Source organism: Quercus lobata, chromosome 8 (assembly GCF_001633185.2).
Source record: "Quercus lobata isolate SW786 chromosome 8, ValleyOak3.0 Primary Assembly, whole genome shotgun sequence".
Taxonomy (NCBI): Eukaryota; Viridiplantae; Streptophyta; class Magnoliopsida; order Fagales; family Fagaceae; genus Quercus; species Quercus lobata.
In genome coordinates, this window is record NC_044911.1 from 9322098 (window position 1) to 9344365 (window position 22268).

Below are 22268 nucleotides of genomic sequence, written 5' to 3' on the forward strand. Positions count from 1 at the left end.
ATTTGGGAGGGCCAACTCTTATTTTTGTAGACTAAATTTTGAAAACATTAAAATAATTATATATATTTTAAAAAAATTCAAAATTTTGGGCCACCCTTACACATTGCTACACCTCTGAAGAATTGTCACAAATATTGGGTTAGATACGTGCACAAAGGGGAGTTGAAGGGTGGAGGTACAATTGATATATAAGTAATCTTTGCTAGAGGCAACTGTTGTCAGAATGCCCTCAGTGATTGAGAGACAATCTACTGCATCTTTGGAAGAAACATTTGTCATAATATTTATTATTGATGAACAGGTACGATGCGTGACTGTATGAATTAAATGTACGTATTGTTTGTCTACTTTCCATTATTTTTTCCAAACTCTTGAACTATGGGTGAGTTTGGTTTAGCTTTTTGAAAAAGTGCATAATGAAAAAGTGGAGTTTTGTAAAAGTGCATAATGAAAAAGTGGAGTTTCAAAAAGCTGAGTGTTTGGTAAAAGCTGTTAAAAAGTGCATAATGAAAAAGTTGAGTGTTTGGTAAAAACTGTTAAAAGTGGCTTTTTGAGGGATAAATGATCAAAAAGGACAATGTATATATAAGGGATATTTCAAACTTTTGTTTTTTTTTTTTTTTTTTTTTTTTTTTTTTTTTTTTTTTTTTTTGTGGATGTGAGTTTATTTCATACTTATTATAAATCATCTATTTCATATACTTACTAAACAATAATAATAATAATATTAATTAAATCTAAATAATTTCCATCAACATGAAGCACAAAATAAGAATGTAAAAAGATGATAAAATATACACCAATAATCTAAGTTTAAATTGTACTACATAAAAATGTAAAAACATATAAAATACATATCAATAATCTAAGTTTAAATTGTACAACACAAAAATATAAAAAAGATGATAAAATACATACCAATAACCCAAGTTTAAATTGTACTACAGGATATTATAAAAAAAAGACAACTACTAATTATTATCCCCCCAAATGGAATTAGCAATGGAATCACGAAGAACCACCATCGCAGGGTCTGTTAAAGATCCTAAATTCTGCTCATAACTGCTATCTGCTTCACTATTATTTTCTCTTCTAGAAATTGAATCTCGATTGGCATTTATGAAGCCCCTATCATCCCTATCATTTAGTCTAACAAAATTATGAAGAGCCATAGTAGCAGATACAATAAGCATTTGGATATGGAATGGAAAAGATGGCATGTTTCTGATAATTCTCCATTTATTCTTCCACACACCAAAAGTGCGCTCAATCGTACATCGAAGAGATGAGTGAGCATGATTAAATTTTTCATGTCTAGTTCTAGGGCTTCCACCTCTCCTTCGAAAGTCTTGAAGATGGTATGATATCCCTTTGTATGGTGCCAAATAACCTTTCATCATTGGGTATCCAGAATCAACTACATAATATTTCCCTAGAAAAAAAAAGTTCAATTGTTTTAACACACTCATATAATATGTAATTATAATGAACAATTGATTAACCAATTACAAACCTGGTGGTGGGTGCGGAAAGTTGTTACTCTGTTTACGAATAGTATCAAGAAAAATGTGAGTGTCGTGTGCTGCACCTTCCCATCCAGGCAAAACAAATGTGAATAACATATCAAAATCACATGCAGCCATCACATTTTGGGTTGGATATCCCTTTCTTCCAAAGTATGGAATGGACTTCTCAGTAGGTACAACCGCTGTCACATGTGTGCCATCAATCGCACCGATGCAATCCTAATAAAACATTAATAGTTTTCAGTTCCACATGCATTGTATTATCTTATAGACAATAACACTTATTCAAATATACAATAGTACACATACTTTGAAATGTGGCCAATAAATTGGATGGTCTTGTATTTTGGTTGGAACTTCACTAAAAGTTGGATCCGAAGGCTTTACATATGCAGCTGCAAAGCGAGCACCCAACAGAGTGATCATCTTCTCAAAATGTCTACTTATGGTTTCACCCGAATGTTGAAATATTTCTTGAACCATTCGGTTACATGTTCCATGACCAAGTATCATTAAACAGATTGCCACTGACTCTTCTAATCTTATATTCCTTGAATGTTGAAGTCCAAAGTCACGTTCTAAAACTTGACACAAATTAAGAAACACCTCCTTTTTCATTCTAAACATGTTGTAACACAATTTCTCATTACCTTCCATACAACGTCTCACCCAAACCCACCCTGTTTGTTCAGAATCATAACAAGGAGTCTTATTAATTTACTTATTGAAATATGTCACAACTGCTTCGCAGGTAACTGCCACAAGCTGGTAAAACTCATCAGAATCGTCGTTACTATCATCATCATCAGAATCATTGTCACTGTCATCATCACTATCACTACTCTCATCATCATCATCATTGTTATCATCATCATTATTATTGTCAGCACTATTATAATCACTAGCATCATGATAATTACAATAATTTCTGTAATCCCCATCCATTAATAGTTCCATAAAATTGCCACTCTCATAAGTACCATTATAATCATCCATATTGGTTTAGGCTACATAACAAAGTAACAAATAATCAACCATTACTAATACTTAATATAAATCAACATAGTAATCAACAAAGTATTACATAACTTTGTAATCAACATATATTAACAAAGTAATCAACAAAGTAATCAACATATATTAATCCAAAGCTAATACTAAATATTACATAACTTAGTTTAAAGTTAATACAACAAAAAGCTAATATTAGTCGAAATGTGTTTACATTACACATATATTAGTCCAAAGCTAATACTAAATATCACATAACATTGTTTAAAGTTGATACAACATAGTTAATACAACATAAAGCTAATATTAGTCATAAGCTAATATTAGTCCTAAGCTAATATAGAGTATCACATAAGGTTGGTCACTTCTTTTGCTTCCAAGAAATCAATTCTTGTAGGTACGCCAACTGTAACTCTGGCTCCTTGAAAGTTAGAAACATATCCCTATGTATCTTTTTTAGTAACGCTAAGGAAGCTTGAACCACAAACTTACTATCCACTCTAGGAAGTGCTCTCACAATCGCCATGACATTATCAACTGAACTTGATGACTCTCGAGAAGTACCTTCAGACTTATTCTTACATACAGTTATTAATTCACTAATACGATTGTCCAACATTGCAGCTCCTCCTATCTTCTTCTTTTTCTTCTGTGAGGGTATTGATTCACTAGTCTTAAGTCCTGAACTACGTGATTGACTAGTATGTCCTTGTTGCAAACTATCAATGTCTAAACTCATGTCACATTGATTATCCTTAAATTTGGAGCTACCATCCGAATCACCAGCACCCTCTTGTGGCATTGTTGGAGGGAGTGTATTTGAAGAAGGGGTCCATGCAGCTTCTCCAGTTGCTGCAACATCCCTAAACATTATATCAAGTTGTTCTGGATTCTGTAGACCTTTCTCTCGGAATTTTTTAGCTTTGGGTAATTCCTACAAAATGTAAAAGTGCTTTCACTCAGATAACAACAATATAAAAAAACTATTTCCAACTAATTACATATTAATAAAATACTCAACTCATCTTCAACTTTCGGTCCCACCAATCATCAGGAGCAAGAATTGTTCCCTTCGCTGTATCCCAACCTAAACCTGTGTCATGCATCCTCAATTTTTCCCACAATCTCCAATCACCTTTTAACACATCCCACCTACTTTTTAATTGCTCCCTATCATAATTTTGACCGGTTTCATCACAAAATTTGGTCACTATATTGGTCCAACCTAGGGTACTAAAGGCAGCACCTTTATTCCTATTCCCAAGTTGAATCTGTTCCACACAAAGATTACAAAAAGTAGTGGTCCAGCTTGAATTATTATCCCATAATGCTCTAGCCTTTTTTGCCTCGGGGTTGGAAGTTGTGTTTTTACCCATCTATAAAGTTAACCAATGAGGTTGAAGCATATTAGCAAAACTATAAATTTTTTATTAAGATCAAAACAAATAGGTACAAGGATTAGCAGGTCCAAATAGAATTATAAAGCAGAGTTAGGCTCTTTCTAAGGAGAGTTAGTCATGCATATATACATATTACAGAGGTCATGAACATCAAACATATCACAATCAGGGTAATAGAAGGTATGAGAAAGCATATACATGTATGATAGAGAGGGACAGAACTAAATCAAAGGGACTTAAGTCTTGCTAAGATGATAAGGTCAAATGAATTCATTAAAACTATAGATGAAAACTCTGAAACTTCACAGCTGTTTTTTTTTTTTTTTTTTTTTAGAAATTAATAATTAATTTTATATTTCAAGGCCTCCTTACTTTTTATCTCAAAATATGTATATCCAATAATTTCAGAGAGAGAAAAATGCATTAGTTTAACAAAAAACTTTTTAATCCCCTCCTACTCCCATCGTCACCACGCACCACCCCCTCCCACCCCACACACACACCTCAAAAAAAAATAAAAAATAAAAAATCCTCGTCTTTGACACTTTCTCTATTTTCCAGGTTATATGTTGACATCAATACATAAGCATAAACGAGCACACAGTGACCACCTTCCTAGGCACTTGCACTTTTGGAAAACTTGAATTTGTTTAAGAACAAGTACTTAAGTGGCTGAGAAAGTTTCAAAAGCTATCATACATGCTTCTCACATTAAGAACTTCAAGTTCATGCAGTGACCAAAGTACAATCACATATGCATGCATTGTTAAATCAGCAAAGTACAGTGACCATGTTATGTTATGTATATGTTATTTTCGCAAACTAAGAGAGAAGTTCAATACAAAGAAGTCTATGTTCTATAATTTATGTAAACAGAAACGTTGCAAACATCTCTATCAACCAATAAATGCAACCTCAAATATACATGCATGTTGTGAAGAATGAAGGTTGTCACTAAAGTTAAATGCATAATGAATTTGAGCAGTTTTAGAGAAAATCCTTGCAGCATCCTAAATCCTATGGCTACTAGGGAAAATTAGGACATCTTTACCTCTTTCACTTCCATCAATCTCATAACCTCCAATATTGGGATGAGAAACTAACATACTCAAATGCCAAATTACATAGCATAAGTTGTCTTATGTGCAATTCTATGAGAGGAAAGCAGTTGAATTTGATGACATGTTAAACTTAACATAGCTCAAGAAATGGAAAATTGAGCCTGCAGTAACCAATGATTACAAGATTGTAAAATTTTAGTATAAGCCAGAACATAGCATTTGATTTCTCTAATTACGACTGAGGATGCATTGGCAGCTTCAAAATAACTTGCATTGATTCTGACAAAAGAAGATTTTTCTTAAAATCTACATTTTGGATTAGGAAAAGGACAAATAGTTTCATAATCAATCAGGAAAAAAATTGATTTTGACATATACATGCTTAAAATAAAAGGCACTTACAGAACTCACCTACATTACTGAACCTAACCCAGGCCCCACAATTCTCACTATAACTCACCCTAAGAATAAATGATTACGGAAAGCGATACACCTTGGATAATTACATTTGATGGGCGAATGAACCACTCCACCTCTACGTGACAATTTACACAGCACAGTGACACTAGAGACCATTGATATTGGTCATGCTATCCATTTTCACTAATCTAACCAACAGACACCCTGAAGATTTAACTATTTCATGGAATACTATCTCTAAATGTTGTGGAATGCAAGAATTTAATTGTAGGTAGAAAAACATATTATGGATGATCAAATTACTAATGGAAATAGACAGTAGAACTAATATGAAAATGGAATCAAACATAAAATGCCAAAATAAAATTTTGAAACGTACAAGGCCAAAATAAAAGCAACTCAAAATTTTAAGGGTCAAATTAAGTATCCTGGGGAATTAAAGTAATTTAATCATATAACCTTTGCTAATACTTGCTTGAACTGCTTTGACATCAGTAAAGGAAAACACAGAAAAGTGAAATCTAAACGTCCATTACAGGGAGAGGCGAATAAAAAATAAATTGTATCATTGATCTAGACATTAAATGTTACAAACCAAAACACAAGCTAACACAACTGAAATATATAAGTTCTTCGAAGAGTACAAAATGTTACAACCAGTCTGTGAAGCATAACAATATCTCCAAGTTAATACACATTCATAGCAAGATCCGAAATTTTGTTATAACAAAACAAATAAACAAAAACACTTCATGAGAACATGTATATATTCCAATCAGCAAGATCCGAAAACAATACCCATTATATATTCATCAAACTAACACTTCATTATATATTCCAATCAGCAAAAGCAAATAACAAAACAAGTAAAGGAACAATACCCATTCATAGCAAGATCCGAAATTTTTTTTCCCACACTCGGTAAAAAAAAAAAAAAATCAGATCAGTGTTGGTACCTGGTTTTTGGTAGCAGATCAGTGTTTTTGGTACCTGAGAAATCAAAACCCACACACCAAAAGTGAGAAATCAACCAAAGAACAGAGAAATCAAACCCAGATCCATGAGAAATCAACCAAAGAACAGAGAAATCAAAACCAAAAAAACCCAAATCAGACCCATGAGAATCAACCCCGGTTCAGTCCAAATCAAAACAACCCATACCCATGACAAATCAACCCAAAGAACACACAGAAAAATCATTACCCATAAAACAAACCACAATCCAAAACTACAGAAAGACTTACGGAGAGGAAGAACCAGAAAGAAAGAAAGAAAGAAGAAGAAGAGGAAGACGAAGCGGAAGAAGAAAAGAAAAAGAAAAAAGACAGAGAGTAGAGAGACTTACGAAGGCAGAGCAAGGCAGAGAGAACAGATGGAGGCGTCAAATGCGAAGGGAGAGCAGAGATGAGAGATGAGGGGCGTCAAACGTGTGGGTATTTCGGTCTTTCAATGATTGCAACGGTAATATAACAAAACGCGCACAGCGCATTTTGATTTATGGACCGCTGAGGGTCCATTTTCGTTCGCGTTTTGTCTTCAGTTTTTCTAAAAGTTCAAAACGCAACTTTTATAAAAAAGTTGCGTTTTGAACTTACCAAACGCAGAACTGGGCTTAGCTTTTTTGAAAACGCCCGTTTTGGGCTGAAAAAGTGGAACCAAACGGGCTATATATCTTTCAAATTCCCACACTTGTTAGTGCTGGAAAGAGAATAGTATATTTATCCTTTGTGTGCTTGGAACTTAATGGTGTTCTCGTAATCTTGTGAATGAATGTATCCTAGGACTTTACTTTGAGAACTTCTAGTCAGAATACCAATGGGAAGAAGATTTGAAGTATGCTAAAGCTGTTTGTAATGAGGTTATTAACTCTACTTTGTATATTTCTGCACTGGGTGGTCCAGCTAGCTATTCGCTTGCAAAATGGAGCCACATTCTCTGTTTGAAGGAGATTCAAAGGACTGCTATGATGCAGCTGCTAACAAGGAGCCCTATTTTGCTTGGTCTATTTCTCATTTTGTGGCTAACATCTGAGAGTTAGCTTTAAGTTTTGTAGTTTGTGATTTTATTTGAGTTTGTAGAAGCAACGACTGTGCTGCTCACACTGCAGCTAAGTTTGCTCTTGCATCCAATTCGTCTTGCTTTCTCAATTTTCAATTTAATGCATTGAAGTTTATGGAAAAAAAAAAAAAAATCAAGTTACAACTTTATTACAAAATAATGAGTAATGACCCTTAAGTGAAGTACTATATTTTGGTGTTTGTACATGTTTTTTTTTTTTTTTTCTAGGTGAGTTAATGTTGTGCAAAAATTGAAAAGTCTAATATAAATAAACCATAAAAAAATAAAAATAAAAAACTCAATAAAAAGAGTAAACCCATGTGTATATCCATAAAATAAAATAATAAAGAAGAAAGAAAGAGTAAAGTTCATGAATATATCTAAGACTTAAACAAGGTATAATTTAAATCCATATATGTGTAATTGTGTTATTTTTAATTGTACTGTATATACGCACGGATTATATACTAGCATATAATAATAGTTAAAACTTCAGGAAGGAGTTTCGCACATATACACTTAGATTATGCTAGAGTAGAATTTTTATCTTATATAAAATAAAATAAAAATAAAACTTAGAGAAAATCCAAATAGATTTTAATTGGATTTTAATTTTTAATTTTTATTAAGTGTAAAAATCGAAAAGTCCAAATCCATTCTAAAATGAAATCCAATTTTTCGCCACGTGTCTATCTAAGTTTTTAATTTTTGTGGCAAGTGAATTATTTGGTGCAAAAATAGAAGAATCTAAAACCAATTAAATTCTAAATCATATATATATATATATATATATACACACAAATGAGAAACCATTACATATTTTAGAAATGTATAGTTTAAAAAAAAATGTAAACTAATACCATATATAATTTGAACCTCTCAAAAAATTTTAATTTGAATCATATAATTGTAATTTATTTTAATTCTACCCGTGCAAATGCACGGGGCTACATACTAGTATATATTATGTTTGTAACAATGTCACACTTATTTTCTTGATGAGTTATTTGTTGTTGAATTCTTGTATCTAATCCACAATAGCTCTGTCTTGAAGGTGGCTGGAGACAATATATGTTTCCGTTGAACAACCTAGAGATGCCAATTACTCCTGGAGAACGTGTCCCATTATATAAAATAACCATTGTTATGAATACCGTTTCGGTGGCCGTTTCGATTTGTCTATTGGAACGGAATATTTCGGTACCGGCCTATTTCGACATACTGTTTTAGACCGTTTCGGAATTACCACTTTATATATATATATATATATATATATATATATATATTAGTAATTAATAAAAAAAATGTTATTACTCATTGTTATTCTTAAGCCAAATTTTATAAATGTAATATCATCATTTAATGAATGTAATATAGTGTTTTAAAATAAATATTACCATAATAATCAAGTGATTAGTTTGATTATTTTAAAATTCAAATTTAGGTATTTTTGTAAATAAACATGTTAATATTTTATAAAATAGGAAGCTTCCAGGAAGCCCCCTTTCACGTTTTCACCTAATCCCATTCCATCACCCACGTGCATTCCTTATACCTTCTCCTCCACTCTTTCTTCTTCATTTTATATTCCCATCAGTCACTTACACTTACAGAAGTATTGGAAAGTTTAAGAAACCCAAACCCACGTTCAAGTGCAGGACTGAAGAAGAAAGTTTCAAACGCAGCTAAAATTTGAGCTTCCTCCACAACTGCTCTAAATTTCTGTTCTCTTCTTCTTCCTTTGTTTTTTTTTTTTTTTCAAATCATTTGGTGGCTTCATAGCAGATTTGATTTGAACTTCTTCAGGCGATCAGTGGTGGAAACATGCTGTGCTGATGGGTTTGTTAGTTTAAGTTTTTTTTTTTTTTTTTTTTTTTTTTTTTTTTGGTAAAAACTAGTACCGGCCGAAATGTAAAATCGGCCGGAATGGTCGGAATGACCCGAAACTGGCCGGAATTAGACCCGAGGTGGAATGGGTGGTATTACCATTCCGGTACGAAATATTCCGGCCGGAACGGAACGGAACGGATTTAATAACAATGAAAATAACAATGGCATCAAATTAAAAATAAAAATAAATATAAACCTAGTGAAATTTTAATTTTCTTTTTTTATTATAAAATAATTAGAAAGATGGTGTAAGGTTAAGAGCCCAAATCATGTATTGGGCCTTGGGCCTTGACCGAGAACGTGAGCAATCCGAGGACGAGTGAATGGTAATGAATGGTTCAAACCCAGGACTTAATAAGCGAAATACAGATAGGAGGATAATTTGAGGAGGAATATCTCCTCCAATATGATAAGTACATCTCAAATACGTTTTCCAACAATCACGATGACCTTCTAGGAAGCTCCAGTAATAAAGATGTGTATCATGAATATCTAAGGACAATAGGACCTCAGAAATATCTTAGGGAAAACTACCACCATATTGAATGCACTGCAACTACTTTCTTGGGCGCATTTATGTTGAGGAGACCACTAAACAGTGTTATCTTGGCTACCAACTTACAAAAACCAGAGAGGGTGTCTGATGGGACAGACATTCAAGTGAAGGCTCAAATGATCAACAAGTGTAGGATCAAGATGGTCCAGGGAGAGCTATATAGTGTAAGAGACCCTCTGTGAGGTAGAGATCGAAAAAAATAGAGAGAGAACACTATAGCAATCTAAATTGTATTTGTACCAAATTGTGATCAATTTATAAAAGTGAAACCTCCTCGGACTATAAATCCATTGATATCAAAATCTCTTATTTGTGTTTTATTGTCATTTAATCCAGTACTAGCTGTTGTCCAACTCGCTAAGGCCTAGTTCTTTGACCCACTCTCTACAAATTCATTGTACTGAGCTCACTGGACCAGGATCATACATCTTGGGCTTGGGCTGCGAAACGGGTCCTTACAGATGGGATTAATTGATTAAATTACTATTGTCTTCTTTACTTATCATCTTTCTGCTCTATTGTTCCTTGATTTCCTTCCATTATGGAAAGAATAGTATTATATGAATAGTAATATTTGTCATTTCTCATTAAAGCTAGAGTTTTGTCATTTCTACACTATATAACTTTCAACAATATATATAACAATTGCAATTATTATTATTATTATTATTTTATTTTATTTTTTTCACCATATTTTGATGTGGTTCAAAGAGGGGAAAATGCATTGCTTCTTAAGAAAAACAAAGAGAGTTAAGCTTTGTTTGGTAATAGTGTTTAAAGACCACAACATGTATTTCCACACACTTTTTCATCCACACATATTTCTACAAAACTTAAACAACGTTATTAGAAATCTCTTACCAAACGAACCCTTAATTTTATTTTTTTTATACAACATGGATAATCATGCTCTGAGTCTTCTTTTCGATAATTGTTGAAAATGGCCTTATATGTGGTAAATTTGTTTCACCAAAAAAAAAAAAAAATTGTGGTAAATTTGGAGTTTGTGTTACATAGATTTAAGCTATATACTAGGATATTAATACGGGATCAAATATAAATAGTAGAAACGTTTTTGGTTGTTCCATGAATGTTTGACTTCTTTTTTTTGAAGAATTAATGTTCGACTTGTTGATGTAGGACAGGAACTATTATTTAATTTTTTTTCAATTTATTAATTTTGGAATTTTTTGAATGTAATTTTCGTTATTTTAAGTTTATGGTATTTATTTCCTTGTTTTTAGGTGTTTTAAATACTTTTTAAGTCAAACTTGGTTTACATTATGGTTAAGTATTAATTAGGATATATTTTAGAATATATTTTCTTGTTTGTCAAGTTTTAAAGGCTATCAACTTTCCTATGCTGCGTTAACCACTAGGAAATAGATTTATGTTTCTTTTGAAAGTCATCAAGAGCAAAGTGCTACACATGCTCACCAATGACCTACACCACAAACTGGTACAAGTTGTAGAAATCAAAATAAAATTCAAAATTTTGTCTATTGAGTTCTTTGATGGACTTTAGAATCTTTTTTTCTTCATGGATTCAAGGATCCTAGTGGATTCGAGGAACCCTTTTGGGTTTGAGATTATCTTTCATAAGCAAATACGTGTTCTGTTTCTTATGGCTTCTGCATCCCGCATCAATCCAAGTTTGTTTGATATATGTAGAATCTTATATGTAAATTTGTCTTTTATGCTGAAACGGTAGTCATTAATAATACACCTAAGGTATGTGTGATAGACTGTGATAGACACTATAATATAATAGTTATTCCTATAATTTAGCTATTTGGTAGTTTGGTTATGTTTTTATTCAGTGAATTGTCATTTTTTATGAATAGCTATTCTTTAAAATAAGAAATAATTATTCGTCTCCAAAATGGGTGTAAAATCTATTCCTTAGTAAGTGTAATAATTTCTAAAATTAATATATTTTCAAATAAACAAACTTTTCATATGCACATAATAATTATGAAAATAAAAAATCATAAAAAATAACTAATCTCTCTCTCAAATTTAGAAAATAATATTTTTTAGGAAATATAATTTTATGAGTAAGATATTTCTTAAAATATATTTTAATTTTTATTCTAATGTTATAACTCACAACCAAACTTATGATCTCAAAAAAAAAAAAAAAAAAAAAAAAAAAAAAAAAGCAACAACAACAACTACAAACTTATAAATATGTTTAGTTATTCCATTACAATACATTTTATTCTAAATAATAAATATTACTATTCATGTCGTTATCCCCTTTCAGTTTACCAAATGTGTCCAACACAAATTAATTCATATATTGAAATAGGCCATAAAATTTTGGTACCACAAGTAATTCATGAAATTGATCCAATGGCATCAATTTTCTTGTTCCAGTACCAAATTTCTTCCAAAACACGGATGTATTCATATATTGAAATGCCATGTATACATTTTGATGTTTGTGACCTCTTTGGCAGCATATAACCATGTAGAAGGAGCAAAAACTTAATGCTTGGTAGTTCCAATCATTTAGTGATAAACAAAATTATAGAGAAATTGATCAACTCAATCACTGTGAGCTAAACCACTCAGTACCAAGGTTTAGTTATTTTATACCATGGAATTATTGTGATGCATCACATTATTCCAAGCACACATCCATCTACACATTTATGTACACTAGAAAAGTGAATTTTCAGCAAGAAACATAAACACAAAGTTCACTTATGTTTTTTATAATTCAATAGATAGAACAATAGACGAGAAATTTGAACCCTAATTCTCGTTAAAGAGAGTAGATAATATCACTAAACTACAAGATTCCTGACAACATTCACTCATGCTGTTTCAATCAACAACATCTTATGTATCTAAAAATCCATGTCACTTCACTACCTATTTCTTATTGTTTTTTTATTTTGTCCAACTTCTGGAACTTTTGCTTCTTTTGGGCTTTAGTTTGGATTAACGTTCGAGCTACTTATTGTATGGCTTCTTGGTCTCCTCCATGGCCCTACTTTTGTAGTGTTCATATTAATTTTAGTCTAGTTCCTTCATTGCTTTGAAGCTTATCATAAAGCGAAACACAAAAAATTATAATAGGGGATTTGACCTCTGTGTGCCAACAGGTTGGGGTTCAGGCCCAAAACAAACAAAACAAGAATGGACTCGTCTAAAGCAGATCCAATGTGGGCCTGTATAGTGCCAAGAGGCCCAAACTAAAACACGACATTGAGCCCAGTCAATGAGACAGCTATACAACACTTCTTCGAGTCGTCACTCACACAGAGACTGAGAGAGACAGAGAGAGCTGCAGTTTCGGTCTTTGACAATGGAGGCGCCTCCATTTTCTTCTTCTTGTTCTTCGTCCCCGTTATCTTCAACAGCTCGACTATTGTCTTCGTCGTCTCCGTCTTCATCTCTCTTATTTCGTCGCAACAGTTTCAGCAAAACTCACTATTCCGCCAAATTCAAATCTCCTAGAAACCTCTCAGTCCGAGCCTCCGGAGACTCTGGTACTCTCTCTCTCTCTTTCACACAAATTAATTTTAAGCTTTCTGATAATTGTATAATTAATTAATTTTTTTAATTAAAAATTTGAAGTTGTGACGCTGCTTGATTATGGAGCTGGAAACGTTCGTAGCGTGAGGAATGCGATCCGCTATCTCGGCTTTGACATCAAAGATGTAATCTTTTTCACTTTTTTTTTTTCTTAATAATTGAATTCGCAGAATTGCTTCACTTAGCAACTATTTCTTTATGTCTAAATTAAAAATGTTAAGTCGGAACCAAAAAAATGAGAATTTTTTTAGTGCTTTTGTTGTAGTTTATATTTATTTATACTTGATTTATTTGTTTTTGAATTAGAGAGAAGGCATGTTTAGTTTTAATACGGGTTTTAAGTATAGTGTGCAAATAACTCTAGTTTGCCTAGATTGGATGAATATATAGGATAGTATATTAATTTTCTTTATATAATTTGAAATGTAGGTGCAAACTCCAGAGGACATTTTAAAGGCAGATCGACTTGTTTTTCCGGGTGTGGGGGCATTTGCCGCAGCCATGGATGTGCTGAACAAAAATGGGTATTTGTTTTTGTGCACTATTTATTAGGATCAATTGCTTGTCTAATTCCTTGAAGTGGTAATGACTCTTAAATGTATGACTTATACTGCTTTAGGTTGTATTCAAACGTTATGAAAAGTCTATCAAACAAAAATTAACCTTGTAAAGTATACAAGTAATGGTCATAGTTTTTATCCCCAAAAAAAAAAAAAAAGTAATGGTCACAGATGCTATACAGAGCTCATGAGTTCTAGCTCAAATGGCACCTCCCTCATCCCCTTGTAGCATTCCCTTGTAAGAGCAAGGAGGATGGGGAGGTCATAGGTTCAAGACCCATTGGGTGTGTGTGTTATTACCAGAAGAAAGTTGCTTTACTGAATCATGTAGTAATATTAGAATCAATCACTTTGAACAGAAACTTTAAGGTGAATTAGGTGGTGCAAATTGAGCTACACGTAGAAGCTTTTCAATTTTTTGATCTGACTAAAGCTATTTATATTCAATTTTCAGTGTAGATGCTACTTATCTAAAAAATAAATAAATATTTTAATTCAGTGTAGATGCTTATGGTGTTTTGATGTTTTGCAGGATGGCTGAAGCACTCTGTTCCTATATTGAGAAGGATCGCCCTTTTTTGGGCATTTGTCTCGGACTTCAGTTACTTTTTGAGTCCAGTGAGGAGAACGGACCAGGTTAGTCATATCTGATTTATGTGAATTTTTTTGTTCCTCTGAACATATATCTTTTTTTTTTTTTTTTTTTTGGCTTATAATAACTGGGAGAGGATGGATTTGAACCCACATTCTCCTCCATGGAAGAACTAGTAATGCCGTTGAGCTACAAGACTCTTTGTGACATATATCTAATTTAGAAGTGTATGAAAATGTGAACAAAATTGGGTCGTGAAAGCATTCATTTATGTAATCCTTCTCTATGTTGATTTTTTTTAAACATTTTTTTTAATTCAATTTTTACAACAAGTGGGAAGGGGGAAATTGAGCCCTGGTCTTCATCAAAAAGGTGATCATGCACTGCTACCGAAGTACAAGGCTCTTGAATTGATTTTTTTAAAATTTTTTTACAAAACAATAATCTATCTTATTTGCATACTCAGCATTCAGCTTTGTGCAGTTTAGTGGAATTATTATAATGATGTCGATGGTGCTATTAAATAATCCATAAATGATATTAAAAGGGTAAAAATTCGGAGAGAGGGAGCTGTGTGAAGCTTATGGAGGTGTCTAAATTTGTAAAATATAGAAGCAAAAGACTTGTAAATATACAAACCTATTAAGGTGGGTATAAGTACCCTGTGAATTGAATTGAATGTATTACAATTTTTCAACACTTTATATGTAAACACAGTCAGTACTTCCAGATTCCTTTCTTTTACCTTCAACTAACAGCTTTATATATGTCTCAGTAAATGGTCTTGGGTTAATACCGGGTGTGGTTGGGCGTTTTGACTCGTCAAATGGCTTCAGAGTACCCCATATTGGCTGGAATGCTTTGCAGATAAAAAACGACTCAGAAATTTTGGATGATATTGGAAACCACCATGTCTATTTTGTTCACTCTTACCGTGCTATGCCAGTATGTGCTTTAAATTTTTTTTTTTCTTTTAAATTTAATAAGGCTGTCTTCTTAGCTGTTGCATGCTTCTACTACACATACATTAATTTGCATGTAAATTAGTGACAATTTTTTCTCCAGTCAGATGACAACAAAGAGTGGATATCATCTACCTGCAACTATGGTGACAATTTTATAGCATCTATTAGAAGAGGAAATGTGCATGCAGTTCAGTTCCATCCAGAAAAGAGTGGAGGCAAGATATCTTTTACTCTCACTTTTTGGTAGCTCAAAGTGTACATATTCTAGTCTCAGCCCTGTTGGCATTGAAGATAATTGTAAAAGTCTTCCATATTTTCCTTTTAGTGGGTTCCTCCAGATCTGATTTGCTATGCAATAATTTGTCACTATTTGATTACCAAATAGGTTCTTTTGCAAGTCTCATTTTAATAGATAGATTGAGAAAATGATGTAGACATATTATAAATCAATTTACCACTCCATTAACATCTGTAATACCTGAAAATGAATGTTTCAGATGTTGGTCTTTCAATATTGAGAAGATTCTTGTATCCAAAGTCAACCACGACAAAGGTAGCCTATGTACCTTTGATATATATGCATCTCTTATGTTTCTCAACTTCTCAGTTAAACTATCTAACATTCTGAAATGTTTATGTGAAGACAGAAGCCTACTGAAGGGAAAGCTTCAAAACTTGCAAAAAGGGTAATAGTAGTTTAAAATAAAACCTTTGTTTCTTCATTTAAATTTCCCACTGCCCCTTTTTGTGTGTGTGTGTGTGTGTGCGTGCATGTGCGCTTGCTTGCACTTGTGTCAATTTTTAATGTTATCATGGGACTTTAAAGAATTCTTAGCCTTATTTCTTAATGCTTTAGTGGCTACATCATTTTATTGTATTTTGATCTTCTGACAAAGGCTCCATGCTTAACTATATTATGTCTAGGTAATTGCTTGTCTTGATGTGAGGGCAAATGATAAAGGTGATCTTGTTGTAACCAAAGGAGACCAATATGATGTAAGAGAGCATACAGAAGAGAATGAGGTATTGTGATGGTTTGTTGTATCTGATTTATGGGTACAGACATTGTGCACTCATTTGGCATCATTAAGTCATAAAAGTTGAAGAGAATTAATTAAACTGATATTGGAGCTGCCTCTAACTCCCTCCTAAATTTGTTGTATTTTGGTATAATGTAATCAAATTGTCATAAACCTTTTGTAGGTTAGAAACCTTGGCAAGCCAGTGGAGCTTGCTGGACAGTATTACATAGATGGGGCTGATGAGGTATGCTTGGGACAGAATTGAATGCTTATACATTATTACTTATTAATTATATTCTAAATAAAATTGTAATATCAAACTGCAGGTTAGCTTTCTGAATATTACTGGTTTCCGAGACTTTCCTCTAGGCGATTTGCCAATGCTGCAGGTTTGTTTTGCAGCAAAAACATCCAACATTAATCTTTTAATGTAACAGTATAAATTTATTTTACTACAAATGCTATATGTTGATTCTGTTCTCTGATTTTAATCTGCTTTCTATTGTAGGTATTAAGATACACTTCAGAAAATGTTTTTGTACCATTAACTGTTGGAGGTGGCATTAGAGATTTTACAGATGCAAATGGAAGGTATGCTCTTTGGTGTTACTTTTGTTGCCAGTGTATTATGTTTGATTTTAATTTCCATAACAATGGTTCTCTTTAGAAATGACCTGATTTTGTAATTTTATAATTATTTACTTGATCATTCACAATTTAGTGAAGTCTCATATTTAAGGCATCCCCCATTTCCCTTTCTTCAGGCACTATACTAGTTTGGAAGTTGCTTCAGAATATTTCAGATCTGGTGCTGATAAGATTTCCATTGGAAGTGATGCTGTTTACGCTGCTGAAGAATATTTAAGAACTGGAGTATGCTTCCCAATTTTTAATTCCCTAACAATCCATGCAAATTTGCATGCAAGCCTGTGCATGAGTGTTTGCATGTGTGTCCCTTTTGATAAATTGTGTCATTTATTTCAGGTAAAGACTGGAAAGACTAGCTTAGAGCAGATATCAAGAGTTTATGGAAATCAGGTATTTCATGTCTCGCTATAAATTTATGCATGTCCATATCCCCCGTCATCCATGTATATCCATTCTTTGCATTAATCTAATGCAAAATAAATGTCCTAAGCATCCAAATGCGAGAGTAATTGATCCAATGTATTTGTTGCATTTCTTTGCATTTGTTCTTAAAATGATTCATAGAGAATCCATAAAAGGGGAGAGAAGTGCTTCCTGTATATAAAATGATTCATGGAGAATCCATGTATATACATTCTTTATGTTTTTTTGGTGAAGTATATTAAAGAAAAATATGCCACCTCTCTTATTCTTTTCGGTGGGTTTTACTCCTGTAAAATTTAGTTAGTTTCTTGTGCTGAGCCTTTTTTCAGTTTCTGGTTTCCGTGTTCTTTCTTCTTTGTCCATTGGAAAAATCAGTGATCTTCCAGAAACATAAAATAATAGCGAAAACTTTTTTCCTTTTGTAAGTTTAATGTTGAAAGCATAAACTACATACTGGATTTTTCATTATTTCATTTTGAATTGTTGCATTAGTAGGGCATATCTTGTAATTATTCCTAGGGGATGTAATTTTTCGCCGTGTGCTTAGACTGCGTAGTCATTATTCTCAAGATGCATGATTGAAGCTGCCTTTACTGTTGGTTAATTATTTATTTACTTTTCAGGCTGTAGTTGTAAGTATTGATCCTCGTAGGGTGTACCTCAAGAATCCCAATGATGTAGAGTTCAAGGCTGTTAAGTTGAAAAACCCAGGTAAAAGGAAATTACTATAAAAAATCTTATTTCTTGTTTTTTTATTTTCTCTGTAAATTCATATTTTTAGTGCTTGCTGAAAATTCTTTTGCTAGGTACATATTGGATTGCCATGTCTGACTTGGCGTCAGTATAAGTTTTAGCTAGTTTTCCTAGGAAGCTGTTAATCTAATGTTATTGGGCCACCCGGTAGATTTTTCTATCAAATATGAGAGGTTAATATGGTCAGTTTTCAACAATAAAGAAGAAAATTTGTTACTCCTTTCTTCCCACCCCAGGGTGAAAAACAAATTACCTGTATCAGAGAGAGAACCAGGCAGGTCCAAAGATGTACTACTTGTCTTCCATTTTTCACAAAGTGTGTTTGTAACCATCTTTTTTTTGTTGAATTCAGGTCCAAATGGGGAAGAGTATGCCTGGTACCAGTGCACTGTAAGTCTTCATTGCTTTCTTTGTAAGTGCACTCATCTCCACTGCTAATGGAGTAGAAGTGCAATTGTATTTTGGGAATGCTACGTTATACATGTCATTCTACATTGTAATTATAGATTTTTACTTGCCTGCCTCCATTTTGAGAAGATTTTTTTGGACTTACTCAATTCTCTTTTGTTTGTCATTAAGGTTAATGGTGGACGAGAAGGTCGACCAATTGGAGCTTATGAGCTTGCAAAAGCAGTTGAAGAGCTGGGAGCTGGAGAAATACTACTAAATTGCATTGATTGTGATGGTAAATCCAACTCTTGTTCTTGTTAGAAAATGCCCCCATAGGTTTTCATTTTGACCATCAAATCATAATTTGAAGCATTTATTCGAAACTGGTAACAGAACCCATTTGTTTATATCTACACCATACATTTTGCTATAAGATATACCAATCCAATTTTTTCACAAAATTTTTTCTTTGTAAAGATTTTGTGACCATAAGATGCGAACTTCTTGGAGGTTTGACAAACTAGTTCTTTGTCTCCCTCTAGATGGCAGCTTTGATTGTAACAGTCACCTTGTACTTGGTTCATTCTTAAATTAGTTTATTGTTTCATGGTTAAATTTTTTTACAGGTCAAGGAAAAGGATTTGATATAGATCTAATAAAGTTGATCTCAGATGCTGTGAGCATCCCTGTGATTGCAAGTAGTGGTGCTGGTGCTGTTGAGCACTTCACAGAGGTGTTCATGAAAACAAATGCATCTGCTGCCCTTGCTGCTGGCATCTTCCATAGGAAGGAGGTACAAAACTATAGAAATATTTCTTGAACTTCATTTATATGCCAATGTTGATGGAGACTCATCATTTTGTCTTCATTTTTTATTTTTATTTTATTATATATATATATATAGAGAGAGAGAGAGAGAGAGGCTATTCCTTATTATCTTAATTTTTTTTCTTCTTTTTTTAATGAGCGTCATCCACTTCTCTCCTCTTTCAATTTATTACTTATCATCTTAATATATTAAAAACCTTCAACCAGCATAACCTTTGTTTCCCTGTCAATGCCATAGTGGTTCATCACTTCATCTATGTTCCTTGATTTATGGGTTGCAGGTGACTGTACAATCTGTAAAAGAACACTTGTTAAAGGAAGGCATTGAGGTTAGAATTTAATCCAATCTTCGAGAAGTTTTGAGGCAAATCTATAGAGGCATTAGATTCATTCTGCCGCAGGCCAATTTAGACAGAGCTTTGTCACTTTAGCTGGGCATGTGTTGTATATCTAAACTTGTTCTGTAGTGGTTTTATCCATGTCAAAATGTTTTTCCTTTTCTTTTTTGTTTTTGTGTAGTACCCAATGATTAAAATCTCACTGGCATATTAGTCTAGTAGTTTGAACATTTTTGTTCTTGTTATTGTTGGCATGACTCAAAACAATAAGATATCAGATTGATTTCTTTAGTAAATTGTCATTATTCATTCACCTCCATTTGTTCCCTTACTTTATGTTTGGACAGAGGGAGAGGGGAAGAGGAGAAAAAGTTACTAGAATGTACAATATTTAAGTATATTCCGACTACCTTCCACTCTACTCTCCTCTCCCCAATCCCCATGTTCCCAACAACCCTTATCGATATTCCATAGATTATATAAGGCGTTTTATAATTTTTATCAATGTTCCTTAGATTAAATAAGGTGTTTCTTAATTTTGGGAGATAGGAGAAAAAGGAGTCATTAGCACAAGAACAAAGGTAATGAATTAACCATTTTTGTTTCTAGTCTCTACTCATATGAGAATGAGAGGATTACTTAGTCTCAACTTCTCGGGTATCAGAATAATTGCTTGAATTCTATTGCCATATGGTGCCCAGTGTTCGTTAGTAATCTTGGTTATGCTCAACATTTTAAGTAAGCAATAACTAGTCTGCTTCCTGCCTATAATGAAGAGAGAGATCTAGGCATGTACAATACAAAGGTGCTTTGAGGCATGCTAAATCTCCAGTCCATTATATTTGAATATTTAAACACAAGTGGAATCTGGATGCCTGAGCATATTAGATTCTCTGAATCAAATGCTAAGGTATCAGTAAATCAAAGTTGAGTTTGAGGGAAGATAGCTCGTTAGTGAACTGCAGCGATACAATACAAGACGATCCCAATAATAGATTTTGTGGTTATTGAGATGAATCTTTATGGATTGGCAGTGTAGTGGTAATGGCGTTTCCATACAATCTTGACCAGTGACTAGTGTCAAACCTATATAATATTTGAATCTTGAAATGTAGCATTTATTGTTGGGATGCTTTGTTGAGCCGCATTAGAATAGCATTTTTGGTCTATTTTGGTCAAGTTCAGCTCATTCAATCTACTTTGATCCAGTTTGGTCTACTTCAGTCCACCTCAATCAAGTTCAGTCTATTTGGGTCTATTCTGTCCAATTCAGTCCATTTGGCTTACTTCGGACCAGTTGAATTCATTTGGTCTACTTTAGTCCATTAGTCTATTTCGGTCCACTTTTGTTGAGCAATATCAGCGAAGCATTTTTGTTCATTTTAGTCATCTTCAATCTAGTTTAATCAATTTAGGTCTAGTATGTTTTAATACTTGTTTACTTGGTAGAGGGGTAAGAACGAGCACATGCTCATCTCCTAGTAAAGGTTAGGCTTGGGTTCAGTGTCCAATAGCACTAAACCTGTTGAAATGGTGACACGTGTCCATTTTTGGACACATGTCACCATCTTATTGGATCTAGTGTACTAGATGTATTGAACCTAAACCAAGTCTCCCTAGTAATAAATAGTATTACACAAATAGGAACTACAAATTGTTGATAGCATTGATACATTAACTGCTTAATTCAAGCAAATGTTAAATCAAACAAGTCAAACCATACGAAAACACAATGCATTCTTTCAGTACCTAGAGCCTTTCTTTTAGTAGCATAATACAAACAACCTTCCTTTCTTTCTTTTTTCTTTTTTTCATTGCTTGATCAATGATTATCAATGCTCGGTATCGACTAAAGGCTTCCCATCACTGCTCTAGTGTTTAACTTTCATGTATACTTCTTAAACAAACACAAAACAATGACTAGTTGTTGCCCACCCCGTGTTTCCTGTACTACAAATAAACGACTGTTCCCTCTTTTTGACCAACTTTTGATGTTCTTTCAGAAGCTTTTTAAACCTAAATCCTACCATTACTTGCAATATTGCACATGAGCTTGGGTCAGCTCTCTCATGCTCAACCTAAAACCAATGACGGCATGCCACGCTATGAAGTATGAAACCACTGATACCATTTTCTTGATAATGATATCATTTTTTAATGAAAAAGTTCTCACATCATTGGCTGTTTAAGGTTCGTAAAATGTTCATATATTGGTTGATATGGAGAATCGGGCCCAAAAATGGGGTGTCAAAGTCCAACAAACCTCTATGATAAGGTAGGT

General features: G+C 33.2%; 3 protein-coding genes and 1 long non-coding RNA gene across 4 annotated transcripts; 1 reads left to right on the plus strand and 3 right to left on the minus strand.

Annotated features, from left to right (window-relative positions):
• Positions 1-927: 927 nt before the first annotated feature.
• Positions 928-2232, minus strand: LOC115957915 (protein ALP1-like). Its single transcript, XM_031076256.1, has 3 exons — positions 1836-2232; positions 1514-1745; positions 928-1432 (listed from the first exon to the last, which is right to left on the minus strand). The coding sequence occupies exons 1-3, from the start codon at positions 2181-2183 to the stop codon at positions 972-974; spliced, it is 1041 nt and encodes a 346-aa protein (XP_030932116.1). The 5' UTR covers positions 2184-2232; the 3' UTR covers positions 928-971.
• A 666-nt stretch (positions 2233-2898) lies between these two features.
• Positions 2899-3408, minus strand: LOC115956306. Its single transcript, XM_031074726.1, has one exon. It carries the CDS (start codon positions 3406-3408, stop codon positions 2899-2901), a length of 510 nt encoding a protein of 169 aa, XP_030930586.1.
• A 170-nt stretch (positions 3409-3578) lies between these two features.
• Positions 3579-6873, minus strand: LOC115957916. Its single transcript, XR_004084424.1, has 3 exons — positions 6764-6873; positions 6375-6408; positions 3579-3913 (listed from the first exon to the last, which is right to left on the minus strand). It is a non-coding gene; the product is annotated as an uncharacterized LOC115957916 (long non-coding RNA).
• Positions 6874-13177: 6304 nt separating this feature from the next.
• On the plus strand, positions 13178-20304 carry LOC115957358 (imidazole glycerol phosphate synthase hisHF, chloroplastic). Its single transcript, XM_031075583.1, has 19 exons — positions 13178-13422; positions 13511-13593; positions 13898-13992; positions 14561-14664; positions 15396-15565; positions 15686-15800; positions 16083-16138; positions 16233-16271; positions 16510-16608; positions 16789-16851; positions 16934-16996; positions 17116-17198; positions 17372-17480; positions 17592-17645; positions 18302-18389; positions 18784-18821; positions 19011-19116; positions 19448-19614; positions 19931-20304. The coding sequence occupies exons 1-19, from the start codon at positions 13239-13241 to the stop codon at positions 19988-19990; spliced, it is 1776 nt and encodes a 591-aa protein (XP_030931443.1). The 5' UTR covers positions 13178-13238; the 3' UTR covers positions 19991-20304.
• Positions 20305-22268: the final 1964 nt, after the last annotated feature.